Consider the following 24729-nt stretch of genomic DNA (forward strand, 5'->3'; position numbering starts at 1 on the left):
ATAAGTATGTAAATTTGCTACTTACAGAACACAAACATTCAGTCTTGTTTTTTAGATTAATAAGATAATTCTGTTCTGTCATTACGTTTCCATCATGCTAACATGTAAGTACAACGGCACATTAGGGCCACTGTTGGTTTAAAAAGAGAGAAAGAGAGCGGGGGGAACTCAGCTGTTCTTTGAGATCAAAAAGTCATAAATATGCAAGGAAAAAAGACTTAATTACTTAATTAGTACCATTTAAACAGACTAAACAACATTTACCATCCAGCCTCAACGTACTGTGACCTACACAAAAATGTATGATTGGCAGCTGTAACCAGGTACGGGTCAATGAAGAACTACATAGGACTAAAGTTTTAAAATGCTCCAATCATACTGAAATGTATACCACAGTATTTGTCTGATCGTAAAGATTCAACAAGTGTATAGTTTGGTCTATCTACGACTAAATGTTATGGAGTTATGGGGGTAAAAGAGCAAAACTGGTGACAAAGGCCAATTTCGATTTGTACAGGGGTCAAACGTTAAAGTTACTTCACTTGGAAATCAGACATGTAGCGTTAGCGTTCCACTATTTTCCAAGTTGTTTGTTTTTTTGCCTCACATAAATTTAAGTAATTTAAGATGGGAAGTTTTTCCCCCCTCAAAATATCTCCTCCTCCTCCTTTAAAAAAAAAAAAAAAAAAAAAAAATTACCAGCAGCCTTAATATGCCATTGTATGTAAAAAGGTCCAACATTTAAACTACATTCAAAATATTACAGTGAAAGTCACTACAAGTATGATGCATGTTCCTGTTTCAAAGTCAAAACACAGAATTAGATATTTCAAAACTGATGACATTATGAAAGAAAAAAGATATCAGCACAAAGTAATTAAACATCAAATTTAACTGTAACAAAAAACAAACATAAATTCAAAAGAGGACGACCTGCGGATTAAACAGATACATATAACAGCAGCATGTGAGAGGAATAAAGGTCACTTAAACCCTTAAAAAATTAAAAATGAGGAGACGCTGCACTCCACTGAGGCTGTAAGAAAACACAGTGAGCTGGGTCCTTAGGCGAGAGGTCTGCACACTCTTTGGTTCTGCAACATGCACTCGTACCAGAAAACAAAAAACACAATGTCAGGGAAGATGGACGCCATTCCACAAAACAAACAAACAAAAAGGCTGCAGGCCAGCCAGAGAACCACACAGCAGCTCAGCTCAAACAGACAGCAGGGGGCGCTGAGCTACAGCCCAGGCTGGTAGGAAGGCCCTAAAACCTGAGCTGCTACTTCCTCCCCCAAAACCCACAAGCAACTCTGAAGACAACTCAAAGACAAACAAGTGTAGGAAGTGTGATCAAAAAGAAAAAAGAAAAAAGAAGGCTCCCAGTTTCTCATAACTTTAACTGAAAACAAATGCTTGTTCCCCTCACAAAGTTACTAAACCCTGCAAGAAAAGTTTACAGCCATGTGACCAAAATGTGAGAGAAGAGTGGCACAGTGTAGTTTAAATCAGTCTCTTAGTAACATTCTTTTTTGTTTTGTTTTTTTTTCCCCAGACAGACACACCACTGCTGCTCACTCCAGAACGCCTTTAAGGAATCAGACGGTGGCGAAGCGCATTGCTCTGAGCTGCATCGTTAGGATCCAAACACTGGGCTCTTTGTGGGCATGCATGTGGGAGAAAAACAGACTGTGGCCAAAATAGAGAACTGATAATGGTGCATCGTCTGCCACACACACACACAGGCACACAAGAGAAATGCTGGCATGCAGACAAAAGGGAAACATCATTCCAAACAAAAGAGGAGAAATGCAAAAATATATTCTGTATCATAAAACAAAATTTCACATTTTTGTTTCATTATATGCTTTAATTTTGAGATTTGTTTCACTTATGAAAACAAGCAAACAAAAAAGTTTTTCTGGGTTTAAGATTTCTAGTTTGAGTGCAACTGTCACTTGCATACGAGGTCAAAGGGCAGAAAGGGCAACCAAGTAAATGAGAGCTTTAGGCCCTGATTAAGTGAAGGCTTGTGTGCATTAAAATGTACACAAACACCACAGCACTGGAAAAAATTAAATAAACAAGAGTAAACAGAGATTGGAGTTTTCCATGAACTAATATCCATCTGTGGTGAAAATTTGGTGAGAATCCGTGAAGTACTTATGTGATCCTGCTAACAGACAGACAGATGAGAAAAAAAAAAAAAACACTGATGATTTTATTATGGCAGACGTAATAAAAAAAAACAAAAGTCTTAATGATTATGTTGTATAATTTGGGATTTGGATTTTGGAGTGTACATAATTGTGGGCGGGAACATGAAAATAGGTGAGGTTTGTGCACACAGCAATTTAGTCAGGTCAACAGGAAATTTATTGGGTTGTGATAGTGTCTGTATTTTGCACATTTGAAACACTGGTGTAAAGGGTTAGGGGGCCACCACACAGGCCACCATCATCAATAAGATTAGCTGTCACCAAAATCAGGGTGTGTGATACATCATGGTCCAGCTGAAATCCACAAACACAATTATTGCAAAATTTGGTTCCATAATGTGCTAACCACACCACTTAGGTAATGGACTTTATTGATATAGTATTAATGTCCTAATAATGGTTAATGTTCCTTTCCTGACTACCGTCTTTCAAAGCTGCATATATGTTGGTGGCTTAATGGTAAGCACTGGTGCCTCACAGCAAGAAGGTCGTGGGATTGCTTCCCACCCTTTCTGTGTGGAGTGTACATGTTCTCCCCGTGTCTGCGTAGGTTTCCTCCGGGCACTCCAGTTTCCTCCCACAGTTAAAAACATGCTTATTTAGGGTCTTCTGCTTTCTCTGTCCCTGACCAAGGCAGCATCTCTACATGTGGAGTTGGTCCCTGGGTGTTGGACTGTGGTTGCCCACTGCTCCTAGTGGCTGGATTGTGTCTAACTGTAATTAGGATGGGTTAAATGCAGAGGACAAATTTTGTTTTATGTATGTACAATGACAATAAAAGGCTCTATTCTATTCTAAAACAAGGACTGAAACGCTGTCGTTAGAAATACAAGAAACTAAAATTGGGTGCCGGACCCAGCGCCACGAGGGGGCGTTTGGGGGCGATGCCCCCTCAAGTCATCAATCTCGCCCCCTCGGATGTTAGAGTTATCAAAATATAAAAATAAAGAAAGAAAAAGAAATACTGGAAAATATAGCAAAATATTAGTTATTCAATAATATCATGTATTTAACAAACAAACCAAATTAATTAACTAAAGTAATTAATTTTAAAACAAACGGATATGACGTGTGTCTGTGTTCAAGCGATTTGATAGGTTGAGGGTTGCGCTTGTCAGTGCGGCAGAGGGCAAGCTCGATTTATTCAAGCAGTGTCAAGGGCCTTTCACACTGCAAGCTTCAGCGCAACACTAACACTTCGTAACGCCAGGCCGGTGCGTTTCCAACACGTTGTGACGTCAGATGTGTTGCCTCGGAAGCGGCAAGGGGGCGGAGATTGCGGCCACGTCACACTCTGGCTGTTTCCACAACCTGAAAAAAGTTCAGCGATCGCCATTTTGAATTTGGGTCGCCTGAACCACAAAAAAAGCTTTAAAAAACAGCAGTAGAACGATTCTCCCATCACCCTGCTGGGAGAAGCTTTTTTTTCAGCTACTTTTCGGAGTGACGCCGACCGAGGGAGGACTGACGACTTGGTGGGATATCGATCGAACCGCGACAGCGGGCCGACCCACACAGAGAAGCCGGCCTTCAGGCATCATTCCTGGGCAGATCGAGGCAGGCAGCCGGGGGATGGAGCAAACCCACTCAGTCCGAAATCTCCCACTTTTTGGATATATGCGAAGTCCCAGTTTGCCCAACGGAGTTTAGTTCTGCAGCTTTATGAGGTGAGGATAAAATAAAAATAAAACGTGACGTTTCTGCACTGCTGTGAAGGTTTATTGATCGGCTAACGTTAGCTTAGCCTTTTAGCACAGTTGATCTGAGTGAACGCTTTAATTTGTAGATGGTTCAGTCTTTCTTATTTTTACCAAATAAAGCTACAGCTTTTTTCAGACACCACAAAAGCTCAACTTTAAATAACTTATTTTTTCTGGGGGGGTTTTTTCCCCATCTTTTTTTCCCTTTTTTATATATATATAAACTGTTTAATGTTTCTTTATATTTAAAGAAATATTTTTATTTGTCCTAATCAGGAACATTTGCTGTGCAGACAACCAAACTTCCATTGATGAGCTGAACACCACGAAGTCCAGTCAAAAGAAAACATCTCTGCTCTTCAAAATAGGACAAAAGTGTCTTCAGCAACACCACCAGAGTTCAAAGCTGCAGAAGAGACCTTCATCTGGTCCCGAGAATCCAGCATAACATCACCTGCTTCTAAATAAAAGGCTCTTTAAACAGCAACTATTTTATTATTTTTTAAAAAGCTGTTTCATTTTATATTTTAACAATTAATGAACGGATCATTAAAAATGTCCACGAATCAAAGTCCAAAGACATTTGCACAGGTAGAAGCTCTCCACTTATTGTGCTCAAATTCATATTTTAGAAATGACTCTGTCCTGATAACAACATTAAAAGGCAATTACATATTGACGAAATTACAAGTTTAAATGACTATATATATAAAAACAAAACATCATGAGGTTTATATCACAGAAATCCTACTTTACAATCACACTGCAGTCATTGTTAAATTATTTCCTGTTGCATTTATAATAAACATTTGTATTTATTTAGTGTTTGTTTTTCTGGTTGAAATGAGATATAAATAATCTACCAGACTTAAAAAATGTATTAAGTTTCAATGTAAAAGTTTCAATGTTATTTTATTTGTCTAAAAATAAATGTCCAAGGTTCCTTATGTTAAACAAGAAATTATCTAATCTGAAATAACAGGTGGTTTTAATTTACAGATGAAAGGTTTCTAAAGAACCATTTATTGATTTATTTAGCTATTTTAATTACAAGTGTTCTAAACTTTTTTTTAACAGTAATCAGAAATGTTGAGGTAACAAACAATAACAAAAACATTTCCAATGATTTTTCTTCAGAAAACTGCTCTATAAATGAGCACACACTGTCACACGTTAATGTTTTGCACAGATCAGTGGTTTCTGCACCAATCGGATTGGTGCAGAAACCAGTGATCTCTACAACATGGATTGGACCAATCCATTTTGTAGAGATCAGTGGTTTCTGCCACGAATCTTCCGTGTTTTGGCCCGATTTGTCGTTCCTATGGGACAACGCAAAGGTACGTCACAGCTCAGAGTGTCAAAAGTTGGCGCACCTCATCTCGACCGAGGGTCTATACGTTCAAATAATAATTAAAAAAATACTGTCATCACGCTTTACTCTCACTCAGTCAGTCTCTTATAACGGTGTAGCCTAAATACACGAGCTTTCCAGGAGCGCACCCAATTCATTACGCACGCTCAGAGGCACGTCCCCTCCGGTGCGCACTTTTTTTTTGGGGGGGGGGTGATAAACTCATCGCCCCCTAATATTTTTTTTCTGGCGCCGAGTCTGTTGGGTGCCCTTTTATTTAATTAGGTAATTATGCTGCTCAATGATTCTGAATTCAGGAAACTTGCAGAAATCTTTCTGCCCAGATCGTGAACATGACCAATTTATTGAAGCTGGGGAGAAGGCAACTGTGTTCCTGTGCAACGGACGAAAAAATGACAGCCTCAACAAAATTAGATGCCAGCGATTTAAAGAAAAGATTGTCAGGTGTTCAAAAGAGATGCAGGCACAGGTTTTGCCACCGGCTTCAGGTGCAGCAAAGTACCATCCCTATGTGTCTTCAATCAAATATGTCAATTGAAAGGAGAACGCCTAAATGCTACTGAATATGGGTGGAATGAAAAGAACAAAGAATCATTCCAGTACGAACAAATCTGCCTCCAGCTCCTGATCGCCTACTGGAAATTATTCACTGTAACTGTAAAACTAAATGCAGTAGTTTGAAATGCACTCGTCTCAGGTGTGGCCTTAAGCGTACATGTGCTTGTGGAGATTGCAAAGGTTCGAGCTGCTCGAATGCAATGGATCCAGAAGTTGTGACTGAAGTTGATAAATGAACAATCACAGAGCTTCAAAAAGTGTTTGTGACTTTTGAATCATCTTGCTCCGGGTTTTGTCTTATCTGGTACGAGGTGTAGGTTTTGTTTAAGGCATATTTGCATAATTACAACCTCTTATTTGAACACCTCCTGAATTTGACAATTATTTCATACATATTTGTTCAAAGTTCTATGCATTATGGTACAACAGGTGTTCTTTTCAACAATGGTGATAATTACGTTAATTATGATTACATAATTAGCTAATTATCCAAAAGGGCACCCGATTTCAGTTTCTAGTATTTCTAACAACACTACAGGTGACTCTGGACAGTATTTCAGTCCTTTTGATGACAGATACAAGATTTACAGTTGTTTGACCGATTCCTTTGATGTTCATACCCAATTAACATAAATTAGCATATTTTGGACCCTTCCACCCCTTGTATTGTTCTCTATTTTTAGTATGTTATTTCTGGGGTATACCAGAGGAGAACCCCACATAAAACATTTTTCTTGCAATTAGTGGTGGGACAAATCTCAATATGACTGGACTACATGAAGTAAGTCCTTATCCCTGGATTCCATAGTGGGAAGTGGATCACAGTGTCTGGCAAACTTTGGAAGGGACCATCAGAGGTTACAAACAGCGAAGGCCGTTAGAGATTTTAAACTGGGTGGACTGAGAAAATACAGATGGAGTGTCTCGTTGAAGGGCACAGACAGGTAGTGCAAGTAGGAATCAATGTTTTGGTAGCCCAAAAAGGATTAACTGATTCCATCTGTTCAAAGTAATCAGTGAAATCACCTGGTGGAGTGGGGGGTTGCAAAGCAAACCTGCAACCTCTGCCCTTTCTGGAATCAGTTTAAGACCTCTGCCATAAGATGTGCATGAAGGAAAACTATTCCAATCCAAAATCTTCATACAGACGTAACTGGGCTTTTGTTAGTTAATTTTTTGTATATTTGTCAGTTACTCGCAGAAAGAGAGAGGCCTCTTCAATACAGAGGTTGTTGTTAATTCAGGTGTTTCAACGGAAAACCTATACTGCCACTGATATATAATGCATGCCAACAAAACAATATCAATAATGTGAGGAGACAAAAAAAAGTATAAACTTTGTCTGATTGTTTAAACTGCCAGCAATTATTGTTGTTAATATCAGATACCCATCAGGAACGGCAGAACAGCAAATCTGATTTTAAAGTGGATTTAACTTTGAACACCTCTGGGTTGTTGACCTATATCAATCTTTTAGGATATTGTCAAACTAACAGCAGCATTCAGAATATTACACAGACATTTGCAAACAAGACACGTCGGTACTGTGTGATGATCAGTTACAGAACCGTGCCAACAGCCAGAAAGTGAAAGATGAAAAAGAAATCCAGTTCTGGACAGACAAGAAAGCCTAATCCTAATCCAAGCGTGATTTTCAAAATGCTGAAATGTTACAACGACAAAAATGTCCAAAGAATGTCCAAAAATGTCCAAAGACACTGCTACAAAGAACGTGGTGCAAGGCAGTCTAACTGTCATGCAGCAAAACCTACTCCAGGAGGAACCTACAGTAGTGTGAATAATAGTACTGCTATGTGACTAAAAAGATTAATCCAGGTTTTGAGTATATTTCTTATTGTTACATGGGAAAAAGTACCAGTAGATTCAGTAGATTCTCACAAATCCAACAAGACCAAGCATTCATGATATGCACACTCTTAAGGCTATGAAATTGGGCTATTAGTAAAAAAAAGTAGAAAAGGGGGTGTTCACAATAATAGTAGTGTGGCATTCAGTCAGTGAGTTCGTCAGTTTTGTGGAACAATGAGGTGTGAATCAGGTGTCCCCTATTTAAGGATGAAGCCAGCACCTGTTCAACATGCTTTTCTCTTTGAAAGCCTGAGGAAAATGGGACGTTCAAGACATTGTTCAGAAGAACAGCGTAGTTTGATTAAAAGTTGATTGGAGAGGGGAAAACTTATACGCAGGTGCAAAAAATTATAGGCTGTTCATCTACAATGATCTCCAATGCTTTAAAATGGACAAAAAAAAAAAAAAACAGAGATGCATGAAAGAAATGGAAAACAACCATCAAAATGGATAGAAGAATCAATCAATCAATTTTTTTTTATATAGCGCCAAATCACAACAAACAGTTGCCCCAAGGCGCTTTATATTGTAAGGCAAGGCCATACAATAATTATGTAAAACCCCAACGGTCAAAACGACCCCCTGTGAGCAAGCACTTGGCTACAGTGGGAAGGAAAAACTCCCTTTTAACAGGAAGAAACCTCCAGCAGAACCAGGCTCAGGGAGGGGCAGTCTTCTGCTGGGACTGGTTGGGGCTGAGGGAGAGAACCAGGAAAAAGACATGCTGTGGAGGGGAGCAGAGATCGATCACTAATGATTAAATGCAGAGTGGTGCATACAGAGCAAAAAGAGAAAGAAACAGTGCATCATGGGAACCCCCCAGCAGTCTACATCTATAGCAGCATAACTAAGGGATGGTTCAGGGTCACCTGATCCAGCCCTAACTATAAGCTTTAGCAAAAAGGAAAGTTTTAAGCCTAATCTTAAAAGTAGAGAGGGTGTCTGTCTCCCTGATCTGAATTGGGAGCTGGTTCCACAGGAGAGGAGCCTGAAAGCTGAAGGCTCTGCCTCCCATTCTACTCTTACAAACCCTAGGAACTACAAGTAAGCCTGCAGTCTGAGAGCGAAGCGCTCTATTGGGGTGATATGGTACTACGAGGTCCCTAAGATAAGATGGGACCTGATTATTCAAAACCTTATAAGTAAGAAGAAGAATTTTAAATTCTATTCTAGAATTAACAGGAAGCCAATGAAGAGAGGCCAATATGGGTGAGATATGCTCTCTCCTTCTAGTCCCCGTCAGTACTCTAGCTGCAGCATTTTGAATTAACTGAAGGCTTTTTAGGGAACGTTTAGGACAACCTAATAATAATGAATTACAATAGTCCAGCCTAGAGGAAATAAATGCATGAATTAGTTTTTCAGCATCACTCTGAGACAAGACCTTTCTGATTTTAGAGATATTGCGTAAATGCAAAAAAGCAGTCCTAAATATTTGTTTAATATGCGCTTTGAATGACATATCCTGATCAAAAATGACGCCAAGATTTCTCACAGTATTACTAGAGGTCAGGGTAATGCCATCCAGAGTAAGGATCTGGTTAGACACCATGTTTCTAAGATTTGTGGGGCCAAGTACAATAACTTCAGTTTTATCTGAGTTTAAAAGCAGGAAATTAGAGGTCATCCATGTCTTTATGTCTGTAAGACAATCCTGCAGTTTAGCTAATTGGTGTGTGTCCTCTGGCTTCATGAATAGATAAAGCTGGGTATCATCTGCGTAACAATGAAAATTTAAGCAATACCGTCTAATAATACTACCTAAGGGAAGCATGTATAAAGTGAATAAAATTGGTCCCATTTACATGAACAAATTGTAATCTATTAGACAAATATGATTCAAACCACCGCAGCGCAGTGCCTTTAATACCTATGGCAAGCTCTAATCTCTGTAATAAAATTTTATTGTCAACAGTATCAAAAGCAGCACTGAGGTCTAACAGAACAAGCACAGAGATGAGTCCACTGTCCGAGGCCATAAGAAGATCATTTGTAACCTTCACTAATGCTGTTTCTGTACTATGATGAATTCTAAAACCTGACTGAAACTCTTCAAATAGACCATTCCTCTGCAGATGATCAGTTAGCTGTTTTACAACTACCCTTTCAAGAATTTTTGAGAGAAAAGGAAGGTTGGAGATTGGCCTATAATTAGCTAAGATAGCTGGGTCAAGTGATGGCTTTTGAAGTAATGGTTTAATTACTGCCACCTTAAAAGCCTGTGGTACATAGCCAACTAACAAAGATAGATTGATCATATTTAAGATCGAAGCATTAAATAATGGTAGGGCTTCCTTGAGCAGCCTGGTAGGAATGGGGTCTAACAAACATGTTGATGGTTTGGATGAAGTAACTAATGAAAATAACTCAGACAGAACAATCGGAGAGAAAGAGTCTAACCAAATACTGGCATCACTGAAAGCAGCCAAAGATAACGATACGTCTTTGGGATGGTTATGAGTAATTTTTTCTCTAATAGTTAAAATTTTGTTAGCAAAGAAAGTCATGAAGTCATTACTAGTTAAAGTTAATGGAATACTCGGCTCAATAGAGCTCTGACTCTTTGTATAGAATAACCAGAATGGCAAAGGCTCACCCACTGATCAGCTCCAGGATGATCAAAGACAGTCTGGAGTTACCTGTAAGTGCTGTGACAGTTAGAAGACGCCTGTGTGAAGCTAATTTATTTGCAAGAGAAGTCCCTCTGTTAAATAAAAGATGTGCAGAAGAGGTTACAATTTGCCAAAGAACACATCAACTGGCCTAAAGAGAAATGGAGGAATATTTTGTGGACTGATGAGAGTAAAATTGTTCTTTTTGGGTCCAAGGGCTGCAGTTTGAACATAATAGTTTTGAGTTTGTAGCGTCAACAGCAGATGCTACTATTATTATGAACACCCCCTTTTCTACTTTTTTTTTTTACTAAGAGCCCAATTTCATATCCTTAAGAGTGTGCATATCATGAATGCTTGGTCTTGTTTGATTTGTGAGAATCTACTGAATCTACTGGTACCTTGTTTCCCATGTAACAATAAGAAATATACTCAAAACCTGGATTAATCTTTTTAGTCACATAGCACTACTATTATTCTGAACACTACTGTATGATCTGACCACAGCAGTGGCCTCACCGAGCCAAACCTGGGGTCTGTGGGTTTTGGCAGCCTCCTCAACTGTCTGACATGTGTTTAATGTCTTAACAGCTGAGTAAATCACGCTGAAAAATATCTACACATCTACTATGTCTTATTGAAGAAAAACAAAAACAGACATCTGGAACACATCGCCTCTGGATGACACACCTCATTTACTGGTATTATGGGTAGCTGCCAGGAAGAGGAGGAGAGGGGAATGTGGGGGTTAGTGGAGTCGGAACTGGCATTCCCAGAAAAGTGTGGTGATTTACCTGAGCCACCCCAGTGACAGTAATAGCTACACCCTCCGCTGTCTCTACATCCTCACACTTGGGCTGCAGGGTCATAATCTCAAGCGTTATCCTGTGAAGAATGTGGAAAAAATATAAAATAAAAATTGGCATGTTCGGAGGGAAAGCAAATGAAGGGAAGGACCAGAACACAAGGGAGGAAAAGAAAAAATTAAAAAAATAGACAAAGTGAAACCTTTCACCCAAGGACTCCAGTTCACTAGCAGCGGAATAAAAAAAGATGGGATGCTTGACAAAATGCAAATTGCTTTGGATTCAAGCACTCAAACATTTTGGATAGTAATTTGATTTCCATTTTGTATCGAGTTCCACAAATCCTCTTTTTTAGTCACTTCTGTAGTGTTCATTTTGTAGACCCCTTTGCCAAAAGTGACTCAGAGTTTATCTTTATGGTGAAGCCAAGTTAGTGAGAGCTGGTTCCCTCCTTTCCACAGCAGAAAAAGAAGAACGCCATGAAGACGATGAAAAAGAAAAAAAAAAAAACAATCCAACCACCAGACAACATTAGCTTGTTAGTTTTCGTGCGTCTTCCTTTGGTCTCCAGCACCAGCCCCTGCTTTTCTTTTCTTTTTGTTTTTGGTTTGTAGTTGTTGTCTGAAATGCATTACCTGAGCCACCCCTGTCACATCCAGAGGGACACCCTCCGAGGTTTCGATATTCTCACAGCGACAGAGGATGGTCATAACCTCCAGAGACATTCTACACGGGCGGGCAGGCAGGCAGGCAGGCAGGCGGGAATAGCAGAGGCAAAACAGTAAGTTGGACAACAGCTGTTAGGAATGTCAGTAACCAAGGTCGAGAGGAAAAGGGAAGAGGGCGGAGGCTATTGATACAACGTGACCTCCTGCTTTGATGGCTTCGGACTGATCTGGTGCCGGCGACATTGTGGCCTTATTCAGACTGCCAGTAAAAATCTGATCTCATGTTGCATGACTAAATACTCACAAAAGTCAGATGAAATAGATTTTTTTCCAAATCCCCGTCAATCGTCATTTGTAGGTACATTGAAATGTGATTTGAATTAATATTTTTTTTGCAAATCAGTTTTGTTCTGGATGCTCAAGAGATGGTCAGAATAGCTACAAAAGAGGGCGACAGGTAGGTGGCATTTGTTGTTTGATGGGTGTTTCCAGGACCTGGCCAGCTCATGGTTACTTGGTGCTACTGTGCACAATGTTTAATTAGATTACAAAAGATGGGGAAACCTGTATCGCTAGTTAGCATGCTAACATCTCCGTAAAATGTCTTGTAAATCACTTCAAAGTTATTATATGGTTAAAAAAAACAAAAAAAAAATTTTTTTTTAAATCAAATCAATTTTATTTATATAGCGCCAAATCACAACAAACAGTTTCCCCAAGGCGCTTTATATTGTAAGGCAAAGCCATACAATAATTACCGAAAAACCCCAACGGTCAAAACGACCCCCTGTGAGCAAGCACTTGGCGACAGTGGGAAGATGTCCTTCCGCAGGTTCACCTACGGAAACCTTGTTACGACTTTTACTTCCTCTAGATAGTCAAGTTTGATCGTCTTCTCGGCGCTATGTCTAGATTTTTTAGATCTAGACATGTTTGTCACCAACTTGTGCTGCAAGTCTTTCAACTGGCCCACATTGGAGGAAGATTGACGCGCCATTCGCAGCAAAGACTCAAACCATCACGCAATGCCCGGATTTTAATGGATTACACCTGGCACCAAACTGCTGCTGGGGACGTTTCTTCAGCCAGCACATAATAAATTATTTTTGGTGTCACACACTTTAATGCCATTTAGTCCACTGTTTCTTCTGCGAATGGGTTTTGGATGTGCGTCAGGGTGCAGTCACATTCTGTGTGTGCAATGTGCATGTGCAGCCATCACAAATATATAAATAATTCTAAACTCACCACCAACTGAGATTATAATCCAGATCATTCAGAGCCATGAGCGAGTTTAGTTGCACCATGTGAACTGTAGTTACGTTGACAGCAGTCGGACTGTTTATACGTGTTTCCGTGGATTAAGAATTAAGTGAGAATCATCACACGGACACGCAGATCGAATCTGGTCACTTGCTATATATAATGCCAATCAGTGAGATCAGATTTGAATCTGATGTTCAATAAGTCTGATTTGAACTGGCCGTCTGAACCAAGCCTTTTAAAGCTATAACATCACCATTCTTGTCCCAAGTAACACATTTTTTAAATAAACCAGGATAAAGAGCAAAAAGTGTAGTGAATGTTGACAGCACTCTTGATCCCTCTTGTGACTATGTGGGATACACAGAGGTCACACGGGAATGTTCTCTGCAAACAGTCATTCTCGACTTCAGCACTTCTTTGGTTGCACTGTTTACGCAAGTTTACATTTCTGAACTGATAAAACAGCCAGAGTGAGCCAGTGACACCCAATATACGTTTGGCTTCATAGTAGCTGCAGTATGAGACATAGAGGCTGATAGGAGCAACACTTGGAAAAAAGGAGACTTTGGCAAACAGCTTTTCCCAGAAAAATTAGATCGAGTCATGGGGCTGGACATGATTAACATGATTACTGTATCACGAGCAGGAAGACACACCACCCCAGTGCTTCTCTTTATGGTGCTGTCGAGCTGCTGGCTTATGTACACAAGGCTTTTAGCTGAAGTAATCACGACTGAGGAGGAGAGAGAGTTTTTTTCTGCAAATCTGCAATCACAGCACACAACCAGTATGTATAAAGTATGAATACACTTTGAAAGGAAGGGATTGGTCTCTTAAAACTGAATGGGATGGCAGGCCAGTGAGTTTTTTTATTTCAATTTCAGCCATGCATCAACTTTACTTTGTTGGACCATAATGTTTCCCAGCAACTAAAGAGATAGAGAAGCACTTAGTGGGAAATGGGTTGGAGAGAAATCAATCACCAGACAGGCAAAGCAGGCGAGCTGATCCAAAACAAAGAGGCAGGCACACATTCACTGAAACCAAACAAAAAATGCAAAAAACAAAACAAACAAAAAAATAATCAACAACAGCAAAAGAAAAGCTGCAGAGACAAGAAGTTACACTTTCATTTTCAAAGGATTAGTCTGTTCATTTTGGAAAAAACCCCCACATAATGTGAAATGTATTTTGTCAGGAAATTCAAGCTTTTAAACATTTAGATTTTTTCTAAACCACCCAGTCTAAATTTGAAATAAATGAAACATGAAAACATCTCAGTGGAACAAATGCTGACGCTTTAACTTTGAATCCAGTATCACCGACTTCAAAGCATGCTTCAGAGAAATACAATAGGCTTTTTATATATACAGTTGTATGTAAAAGTTTGGGCACCCCTGATGATTTCCATGATTTTCCTTTATAAATCATTGGTTGTTTTCATCAGCAATTTCAGGTAATATAGCATATAGCAGACAAACACAGTGATATTTGAGAGGTGAAATGAAGTTTATAGGATTTACAGAAAGTGTGCAATAACTCTAAACAAAATTAGGCAGGTGCATAAATTTGGGCACCCAAACAGAAAAATACATCAATATTTAGTAGAGCCTTACGGACTCCGAGTGAGGGCGGTCGCATGGCCACCGCTCACGCCACCCCTTCTCCACTCCGGGGCTGCGCAGTTTTAGCTGCGGCAGGTCCCTGTTCCCCCCAAGCTGGTGGCGGCGTGACTCCTGTTGCAGCGGCTACCACACACTCACATCGCCTCAATTCGGAAAACGGACTGTTTCAAGTTTAGTGCACAATGTCAAATGTATATGTGTTGTCTTAATTCTGATGTGTGCCATTATTACGGTAAACAAGTAATACACTCAACAAAAATATAAACGCAACACTTTTGGTTTTGCTCCCATTTTGTATGAGATGAACTCAAAGATCTAAAACTTTTTCCACATACACAATATCACCATTTCCCTCAAATACTGTTCACAAACCAGTCTAAATCTGTGATAGTGAGCACTTCTCCTTTGCTGAGATAATCCATCCCACCTCACAGGTGTGCCATATCAAGATGCTGATTAGATACCATAATCTCGTTGTTGTTGCACTTGTAATGACAATGACAATCAAGCTCATCCATCCATCCATCCTACTTTTGCAGAAATAACAGCCTCTAAACACTTCATATAGCTTCCAATGAGAGTCTGGATTCTGGCTGAAGGTATTTTGGACCATTCTTCTTTATAAAACATCTCAGGTTTGTTGGTTTCTGAGCATGGACAGCCCGCTTAAAATCACACCACAGATTTTCAATAATATTCAGGTCTGGGGACTGAGATGGCCATTCCAGAACATTGTACTTGTTCCTCTGCATGAATGCCTTAGTAGATTTTGAGTAGTGTTTAGGGTCATTGTCTTGTTGAAAGATCCAGCCCCGGTGCAACTTCAACTTTGTCACTGATTCATGAACATTGTTCTCAAGAATCTGCTGATATTGACTGGAATCCATGTGACCCTCAACTTTAACAAGATTCCCAGTACCTGCACTGCCCACATAGCCACACAGCATGATGGAACCACCTCCAAATTTTACTGTAGGTAGCAAGTGTTTTTCTTGGAATGCTGTGTTCTTTTTCAGCCATGCATACCGCCCCTTGTTATGTCCAAATAACTCAATTTGAGTTTCATCAGTCCACAGCACCTTCAAAATGAAGCTGTCCAAATGTGCTTTAGCATACCTCAAGCGACTCTGTTTGTAGCGTGTAAGCAGAAAAGGCTTCCTCTGCCTTACTCTCCCATACAGCGTGTGTCAAGTGCGCTGTATAGCTGAACGATGCACAGAGACACTATCTGCAGCAAGATCATGTTGTAGGTCTTTGGAGCAAGTCTGTGAGTTGACTATGACTGTTCTCACCATCCTTCGCTTCAGCTTATCTGAGATTTTTCTTGGTCTGCCACTTCGGGCCTTAAGTAGTACTGTGCCTGTGGTCTTCCATTTCCTCACTATGTTCCTCACAGTGGAAACTGACAGTTGAAATCTTTGAGAGTTGTTTAGAGGCTCCCATGTTGCCACTCATTAGAATAGATGCAAAGAGGGGAAACATTTGCAAATGGCCACCTTAAATACCCTTTCTCATGATTGGATTCATCTGTATAAGGAGGTCAAGAGTCAATGAGCTTACCAAACCAATTTTGTGTTCCAATAATTAGTGCTAAATGTTTTCAAATCAATAATAATAATAATATTATATATATATATATATATATATATATATATATTTGTGTGTGTTGGCCGTTTGTCAGAGAATACAAATAACACAAAAACTTGTGTGGTTGCGATTGGAGAAATTGTGCACAGTGCATGCTTTGCATTTTGCATCAGCAGTTATGCAGCTTCATGATGAAGTATGATGATGAAGTATAAAGGATTTTCTTAAAAAGAAGACCTGAATGTTACCACAGTGTTTGCATTTCTTTGTAATTGATGTAAATATAGTCCAAGACATTCAGTGGCAGCTTCACCATCAGAGAGCCACGTTCACAACTACCACAAAGACTCCAAGCTGTCATTGATGTTAAGGGGGCAACACACAGTATCAAGAACGGGGTATGTAAACATTTGATCAGGGTTATTTGGGCAGTTTCTGTTGTCATTATGATTTTAAAAAGTAAACAGTTGTTTGACAATAAATGGCTTCATCCAACCACTAACCATGAGTGAAAAAAAGTTTGTGTTATCATTCATGTTCTCTGAAAAATGGCCGGGGGAAAAAAAAAAAAAAAAAAATCTGCCAGGGTATGTAAACCTATGAGCACAACTGTGTATATATCAGTGCAAAATTGAATCTGCTTTTGCCTGACTTCAGACTTTGAGTTGCCCGCTTTTCTCTTAATTAAAGGCCCGGTCACACGGCACTTAAAGGGCAATGAAGCCCAAACAAAACAAGAAATCTGGACTTTCAATGGCATCATTTAACCTTCTCACAGCTTCGTTCCTGCAGCTGGCGCTTCGTAAAGATTTTTAAGCTGTCGAAAAATTTGAACAAATGCCATCAAAAACCTCAATTCATCCGTATTTCATTTTACTGATGTTCTTGACGGTTTCTTATCGTTTGCTTAGTTGTTGTAACATTAGCGTTTAGTTCAACTTTGTTCAACCAGCTGAATGTTTTTATACAGTGCAGAAGCCGGTTTGTGAGCGCTGCTGCTGCGTTCATGTACCGTCAGAAATTACAGGGCAAACTCAGCCTGTTTGCTTAGATTTTTTTTTTTTATCTTGGTGGGGGTCAGCTTCACTGGGCTCAGGCACCTTATATAGGCCAGAATTAATCTTTTGTGTGGATACAATTAATTATTTGACCAAAAATAAAATGAAAACCATGCTCCTGCCACAAGCAACTGCTGAATTTGAAACAACAAAAAAAGCTGTGTAATAGGAGACCCTAGTCTCGTTTGAACACTCCGTAACATTGCGGGATTTGATCACTTACAGCCCCATTTAATATATACACAACATAACTTCACATGGATAAATGGTGTACGGTTTTGTTTTCGGCTGCAAGGTTTTGTTTTCGGCTGCAATCACCGAAGCAGTCGTGAAAAAAATTATTATTTTTTTGGTTCCCGGTGGAGAAGAAAAGGCAAGGAGACATCCTGTTGGTAAGTGTTAGCCTACACAGCTAACCAGAGTCACTCCGTTCTCTCGCGTGCAAAACCGCCTCGACACGTTTGTGCTCCGGATCATAAACAAACCGCAACCCATGCCCACTTTCCCACAGCATCGTCACTTTTTCTTTGCATTTTCACTCTGTTTGCATGTAATTTGCTCAAAATCCCATTGAAAATGCCATGGTTTGTACCCCAGAAGTAGAGAAATTACATCATATGCGTCATATTTTAACCATTTAGCGCCTGCCCCCAAAAAGACTGTGCTGCCCTATTTCCGACGGTACTTAAATGCAGCAGCAATCGTCTCCTGCGTGTGCTTATGTTTTACTGAATATAACAATATGAGTGTGAGAATGACAATCCAGCCCTTGTGTACATGTGGCAACGGGTAGATGATTCAAATGATTATATAACACCTGTTCTGAAAGGCAGAATTCACGTTGTGGATCAGCTGTAGCACATGGAGAGTCAATGCGCGGCATTCACACCGACTGATCAATTTACTCCTCTGATATATTCAATCACATTTACACTCATTTTTATTTCCCCTTTTGACGGTTTTCTGTTATAAATCGATATATATGGCTTAATAACGTAATACAGTGATACAGCAGCCATTTGTTTTTGTTTTGTAAAAATGAGGCGTCTTATGAATGTTGACCAAGCGCTTCTTTTTTTTTTTTTTTTTTTTTTTTTTTTTTTAATTGGAGCAAGAGGAAGCGCGCCAAGTGTCGTCAGACTAAACCAGTCAGTGAGGATTCTGGTGATGAAGGAAATGATCCCTCTGTTGTTGTGGATGAGCAACCACAGCAGCTGGATCCACAGACGTGGGCACAGATCTCCATAGTGGGTCGGATCGCATGCTTCTCCTTCCAGCTTCTCCAGGACTTGGGTGCTACAGACACACACTGCTCCAGCAGTGGCTCCAGGCACGTTTCGTTTAAAGCGTGGAGATCAATGTTAGCTTTGGTTTCGTTTTGTTCCTCTTTCGTTCCTTTTGCACTCTTGATTCGCAGGCTATTCGGTGATGGAAAACGTCAAAAGCTCATTCATCCACCTTTTCTTGATGATTTGTGACTTTTTTCTTTTACTTTTTTCCCTTTATTCAGGAATCATCAAATGCCGTGTGACCGGGCCATAAGGTTACACACAAAAGGTTTGGTTCTCTGGTTTCTTTCTCTGTCCGTGAGAGAATTGATTTGGTTTATAATCTGGTTAATTTTGATGCAAAGGTTGTGAATGGGATGCGAGTTCACAGTTGTTTTGTAAATATTGTATTTGCAGTTTTTCCTTAACCTCCCCTTTGTGCACCATCTGTTTATCTTTCCAACATCCCAGAAACTGCCTATTGTGGCTACGTGGAAAAGCTGCCAACAGCAGTTAGCTGCTGTGTTTACACATTTGGTAAATATTAACATTTTATGTTGACAACATTTGTTTTAATTTGCCATAAATAATATGTTTATTCATCATTGAACTGTGTAAACGGTGTTTTTTTGGGGGGGGGGTTCTTAAAAACATCCTTTTCACTGATTTTTTTTTATTTTTTTATTTTTTTATTCTTTTAATAGTTTCATGCTCTGTCGTGTGATACATGCAGCTGTCCACAGTGACATTCATTCACATTGTTATTTTCTTATAGCTGTACATGTGTTCACTGGGTGTCTAGCCTATAAAAATGAACACAATTTAACAGACATGAACAGAACATGTTGAGTACTAAATTTGGAAGTCAGACAATTCAACCAGTTAGATTACCTTAATATTGTGAGGTATCAACAAGACAGAGTTGCCAGGTTTAAACAACTCCTAAATTCCTTCTCTGCTGATTCTGCCCCTGTCGGTGTCGACAAACTGGTTTCTAAGCTTGCCTGCCTCTACTGGTGGTTGGCTCTCACTGCGGTATTGTATCACTTCCTGTTCCGGAGCACAGCGGTGTTTTTCTGTATCTGTTAGCTGTTTAATCTGCGCAGTTAGATTGATCTAGTTATCTAGATTACGATTTGTTTCCCAGTGTAATCTTTACGTGCCTTAACTAAAGCACTCCTTCTGCTGAATCACCTCTAAATTATTTACACATTATTCACTTTGCGTGTTTTTACGAATCCGCTAGGTTAGCGTAGCTACTAGCTCTTAGCCGGTTTAGCATGGCGGCTTCTCCTGTCTCTCCCGCACTTTTCTGCTCTGGGTGTGAAATGTTTAGTTATTCCTCGGCCTCCTTTAGCAGTAACGGTACTTGTAATAAGTGTAGCTTATTCGTAGCTTTTGAGGCCAGGCTGGGCGAATTGGAGACTCAGCTCCGCACCGTGGAAAATTCTACAGCTAGCCAGGCCCCTGTAGTCGGTGCGGACCAAGGTAGCTTAGCCGCCGTTAGTTCCCCCTTGGCAGATCCCGAGCAGCCGGGAAAGCAGGCCGACTGGGTGACTGTGAGGAGGAAGCGTAGCCCTAAACAGAAGCCCCATGTACACCGCCAACCCGTTCACATCTCTAACCGTTTTTCCCCACTCGACGACACACCCGCCGAGGATCAAACTCTGGTTATTGGCGACTCTGTTTTGAGAAATGTGAAGTTAGCGACACCAGCAACCATAGTCAATTGTCTTCCGGGAGCCAGAGCAGGCGACATTGAAGGAAATTTGAAACTGCTGGCTAAGGCTAAGCGTAAATTTGGTAAGATTGTAATTCACGTCGGCAGTAATGACACCCGGTTACGCCAATCGGAGGTCACTAAAATTAACATTAAATCGGTGTGTAACTTTGCAAAAACAATGTCGGACTCTGTAGTTTTCTCTGGGCCCCTCCCCAATCGGACCGGGAGTGACATGTTTAGCCGCATGTTCTCCTTGAATTGCTGGCTGTCTGAGTGGTGTCCAAAAAATGAGGTGGGCTTCATAGATAATTGGCAAAGCTTCTGGGGAAAACCTGGTCTTGTTAGGAGAGACGGCATCCATCCCACTTTGGATGGAGCAGCTCTCATTTCTAGAAATCTGGCCAATTTTCTTAAATCCTCCAAACCGTGACTATCCAGGGTTGGGACCAGGAAGCAGAGTTGTAGTCTTACACACCTCTCTGCAGCTTCTCTCCCCCTGCCATCCCCTCATTACCCCATCCCCGTAGAGACGGTGCCTGCTCCCAGACCACCAATAACCAGCAAAAATCTATTTAAGCATAAAAATTCAAAAAGAAAAAATAATATAGCACCTTCAACTGCACCACAGACTAAAACAGTTAAATGTGGTCTATTAAACATTAGGTCTCTCTCTTCTAAGTCCCTGTTGGTAAATGATATAATAATTGATCAACATATTGATTTATTCTGCCTAACAGAAACCTGGTTACAGCAGGATGAATATGTTAGTTTAAATGAGTCAACACCCCCGAGTCACACTAACTGTCAGAATGCTCGTAGCACGGGCCGGGGCGGAGGATTAGCAGCAATCTTCCATTCCAGCTTATTAATTAATCAAAAACCCAGACAGAGCTTTAATTCATTTGAAAGCTTGTCTCTTAGTCTTGTCCATCCAAATTGGAAGTCCCAAAAACCAGTTTTATTTGTTATTATCTATCGTCCACCTGGTCGTTACTGTGAGTTTCTCTGTGAATTTTCAGACCTTTTGTCTGACTTAGTGCTTAGCTCAGAAAAGATAATTATAGTGGGCGATTTTAACATCCACACAGATGCTGAGAATGACAGCCTCAACACTGCATTTAATCTATTATTAGACTCTATTGGCTTTGCTCAAAAAGTAAATGAGTCCACCCACCACTTTAATCATATCTTAGATCTTGTTCTGACTTATGGTATGGAAATAGAAGACTTAACAGTATTCCCTGAAAACTCCCTTCTGTCTGATCATTTCTTAATAACATTTACATTTACTCTGATGGACTACCCAGCAGTGGGGAATAAGTTCATTACACTAGAAGTCTTTCAGAAAGCGCTGTAACTAGGTTTAAGGATATGATTCCTTCTTTATGTTCTCTAATGCCATATACCAACACAGTGCAGAGTAGCTACCTAAACTCTGTAAGGGAGATAGAGTATCTCGTCAATAGTTTTACATCCTCATTGAAGACAACTTTGGATGCTGTAGCTCCTCTGAAAAAGAGAGCTTTAAATCAGAAGTGTCTGACTCCGTGGTATAACTCACAAACTCGTAGCTTAAAGCAGATAACCCGTAAGTTGGAGGGGAAATGGCGTCTCACTAATTTAGAAGATCTTCACTTAGCCTGGAAAAAGAGTCTGTTGCTCTATAAAAAAGCCCTCCGTAAAGCTAGGACATCTTTCTACTCATCACTAATTGAAGAAAATAAGAACAACCCCAGGTTTCTTTTCAGCACTGTAGCCAGGCTGACAAAGAGTCAGAGCTCTATTGAGCTGAGTATTCCATTAACTTTAACTAGTAATGACTTCATGACTTTCTTTGCTAACAAAATTTTAACTATTAGAGAAAAAATTACTCATAACCATCCCAAAGACATATCGTTATCTTTGGCTGCTTTCAGTGATGCCGGTATTTGGTTAGACTCTTTCTCTCCGATTGTTCTGTCTGAGTTATTTTCATTAGTTACTTCATCCAAACCATCAACATGTTTATTAGACCCCATTCCTACCAGGCTGCTCAAGGAAGCCCTACCATTATTTAATGCTTCGATCTTAAATATGATCAATCTATCTTTGTTAGTTGGCTATGTACCACAGGCTTTTAAGGTGGCAGTAATTAAACCATTACTTAAAAAGCCATCACTTGACCCAGCTATCTTAGCTAATTATAGGCCAATCTCCAACCTTCCTTTTCTCTCAAAAATTCTTGAAAGGGTAGTTGTAAAACAGCTAACTGATCATCTGCAGAGGAATGGTCTATTTGAAGAGTTTCAGTCAGGTTTTAGAATTCATCATAGTACAGAAACAGCATTAGTGAAGGTTACAAATGATCTTCTTATGGCCTCGGACAGTGGACTCATCTCTGTGCTTGTTCTGTTAGACCTCAGTGCTGCTTTTGATACTGTTGACCATAAAATTTTATTACAGAGATTAGAGCATGCCATAGGTATTAAAGGCACTGCGCTGCGGTGGTTTGAATCATATTTGTCTAATAGATTACAATTTGTTCATGTAAATGGGGAATCTTCTTCACAGACTAAAGTTAATTATGGAGTTCCACAAGGTTCTGTGCTAGGACCAATTTTATTCACTTTATACATGCTTCCCTTAGGCAGTATTATTAGACGGCATTGCTTAAATTTTCATTGTTACGCAGATGATACCCAGCTTTATCTATCCATGAAGCCAGAGGACACACACCAATTAGCTAAACTGCAGGATTGTCTTACAGACATAAAGACATGGATGACCTCTAATTTCCTGCTTTTAAACTCAGATAAAACTGAAGTTATTGTACTTGGCCCCACAAATCTTAGAAACATGGTGTCTAACCAGATCCTTACTCTGGATGGCATTATCCTGACCTCTAGTAATACTGTGAGAAATCTTGGAGTCATTTTTGATCAGGATATGTCATTCAAAGCGCATATTAAACAAATATGTAGGACTGCTTTTTTTGCATTTACGCAATATCTCTAAAATCAGAAAGGTCTTGTCTCAGAGTGATGCTGAAAAACTAATTCATGCATTTATTTCCTCTAGGCTGGACTATTGTAATTCATTATTATCAGGTTGTCCTAAAAGTTCCCTAAAAAGCCTTCAGTTAATTCAAAATGCTGCAGCTAGAGTACTGACGGGGACTAGAAGGAGAGAGCATATCTCACCCATATTGGCCTCTCTTCATTGGCTTCCTGTTAATTCTAGAATAGAACTTAAAATTATTCTTCTTACTTATAAGGTTTTGAATAATCAGGTCCCATCTTATCTTAGGGACCTTGTAGTACCATATCACCCCAATAGAGTGCTTCGCTCTCAGACTGCAGGCTTACTTGTAGTTCCTAGGGTTTGTAAGAGTAGAATGGGAGGCAGAGCCTTCAGCTTTCAGGCTCCTCTCCTGTGGAACCAGCTCCCAATTCAGATTAGGGAGACAGACACCCTCTCTACTTTTAAGATTAGGCTTAAAACTTTCCTTTTTGCTAAAGCTTATAGTTAGGGCTGGATCAGGTGACCCTGAACCATCCCTTAGTTATGCTGCTATAGACTTAGACTGCTGGGGGGTTCCCATGATGCACTGAGTGTTTCTTTCTCTTTTTGCTCTGTATGCACCACTCTGCATTTAATCATTAGTGATCGATCTCTGCTCCCCTCCACAGCATGTCTTTTTCCTGGTTCTCTCCCTCAGCCCCAACCAGTCCCAGCAGAAGACTGCCCCTCCCTGAGCCTGGTTCTGCTGGAGGTTTCTTCCTGTTAAAAGGGAGTTGGGGTTTTACATAATTATTGTATGGCCTTGCCTTACAATATAAAGCGCCTTGGGGCAACTGTTTGTTGTGATTTGGCGCTATATAAGAAAAAAGTTGACTGAGTTGATATACATATACATACATACATATACATACACATATACATATACATACATATACATATACATACACATACATACACATACATATACACATACATATATATATACATTTATTACAAATAACTAAACTAATTACATGTACATATGCATTCACAACCTTTGCAATGAAGCTCAAAATTGAGCTCAGGTTCATCCCGTTTCAACTGATCATCCTTGAGATGTTTCTACAGCTTAATTAGAGTCCACCGGGAGTAAATTCAGTTGATTGGACATGATTTGGAAAGACAGACACTTGTCTACGTACAAGGTCCCACAGTTGACAGTCCATGTCAGAGCACAAACCAAGCATGAAGAAGTCAAAGGAATTGTCTGTAGACCTCTGAGACAGGACTGTCTCGAGGCACAAATCTGGGGAAAGATATAGAAACATTTCTGCTGCTTTGAAGATCCCAGTGAGCACAGTGGACTCCATCATCCACAAACAGAAGAAGTTCGGATCCACCAGGGCTCTTCCTAGA

The 24729-nt window shown here is 40.0% G+C and overlaps 1 protein-coding gene across 2 annotated transcripts in view; it reads right to left on the reverse strand.

The window, feature by feature from the left end:
- The window catches only part of LOC117516678 (flotillin-2a), a 74332-nt gene that overhangs the window by 19629 nt on the left and 29974 nt on the right, over window positions 1–24729 (reverse strand). The window contains exon 3 of one of the 2 annotated variants that reach the window (XM_034177521.1): window positions 11775–11865. In XM_034177521.1, coding sequence (XP_034033412.1) covers window positions 11775–11865 — 91 coding nt within the window. Of the gene's footprint in view, window positions 1–11127; window positions 11219–11774; window positions 11866–24729 lie in introns of both variants that reach the window. The other variant, XM_034177520.1, reaches the window with a different exon arrangement.

Source organism: Thalassophryne amazonica, chromosome 9 (assembly GCF_902500255.1).
Source record: "Thalassophryne amazonica chromosome 9, fThaAma1.1, whole genome shotgun sequence".
Classification (NCBI taxonomy): Eukaryota; Metazoa; Chordata; class Actinopteri; order Batrachoidiformes; family Batrachoididae; genus Thalassophryne; species Thalassophryne amazonica.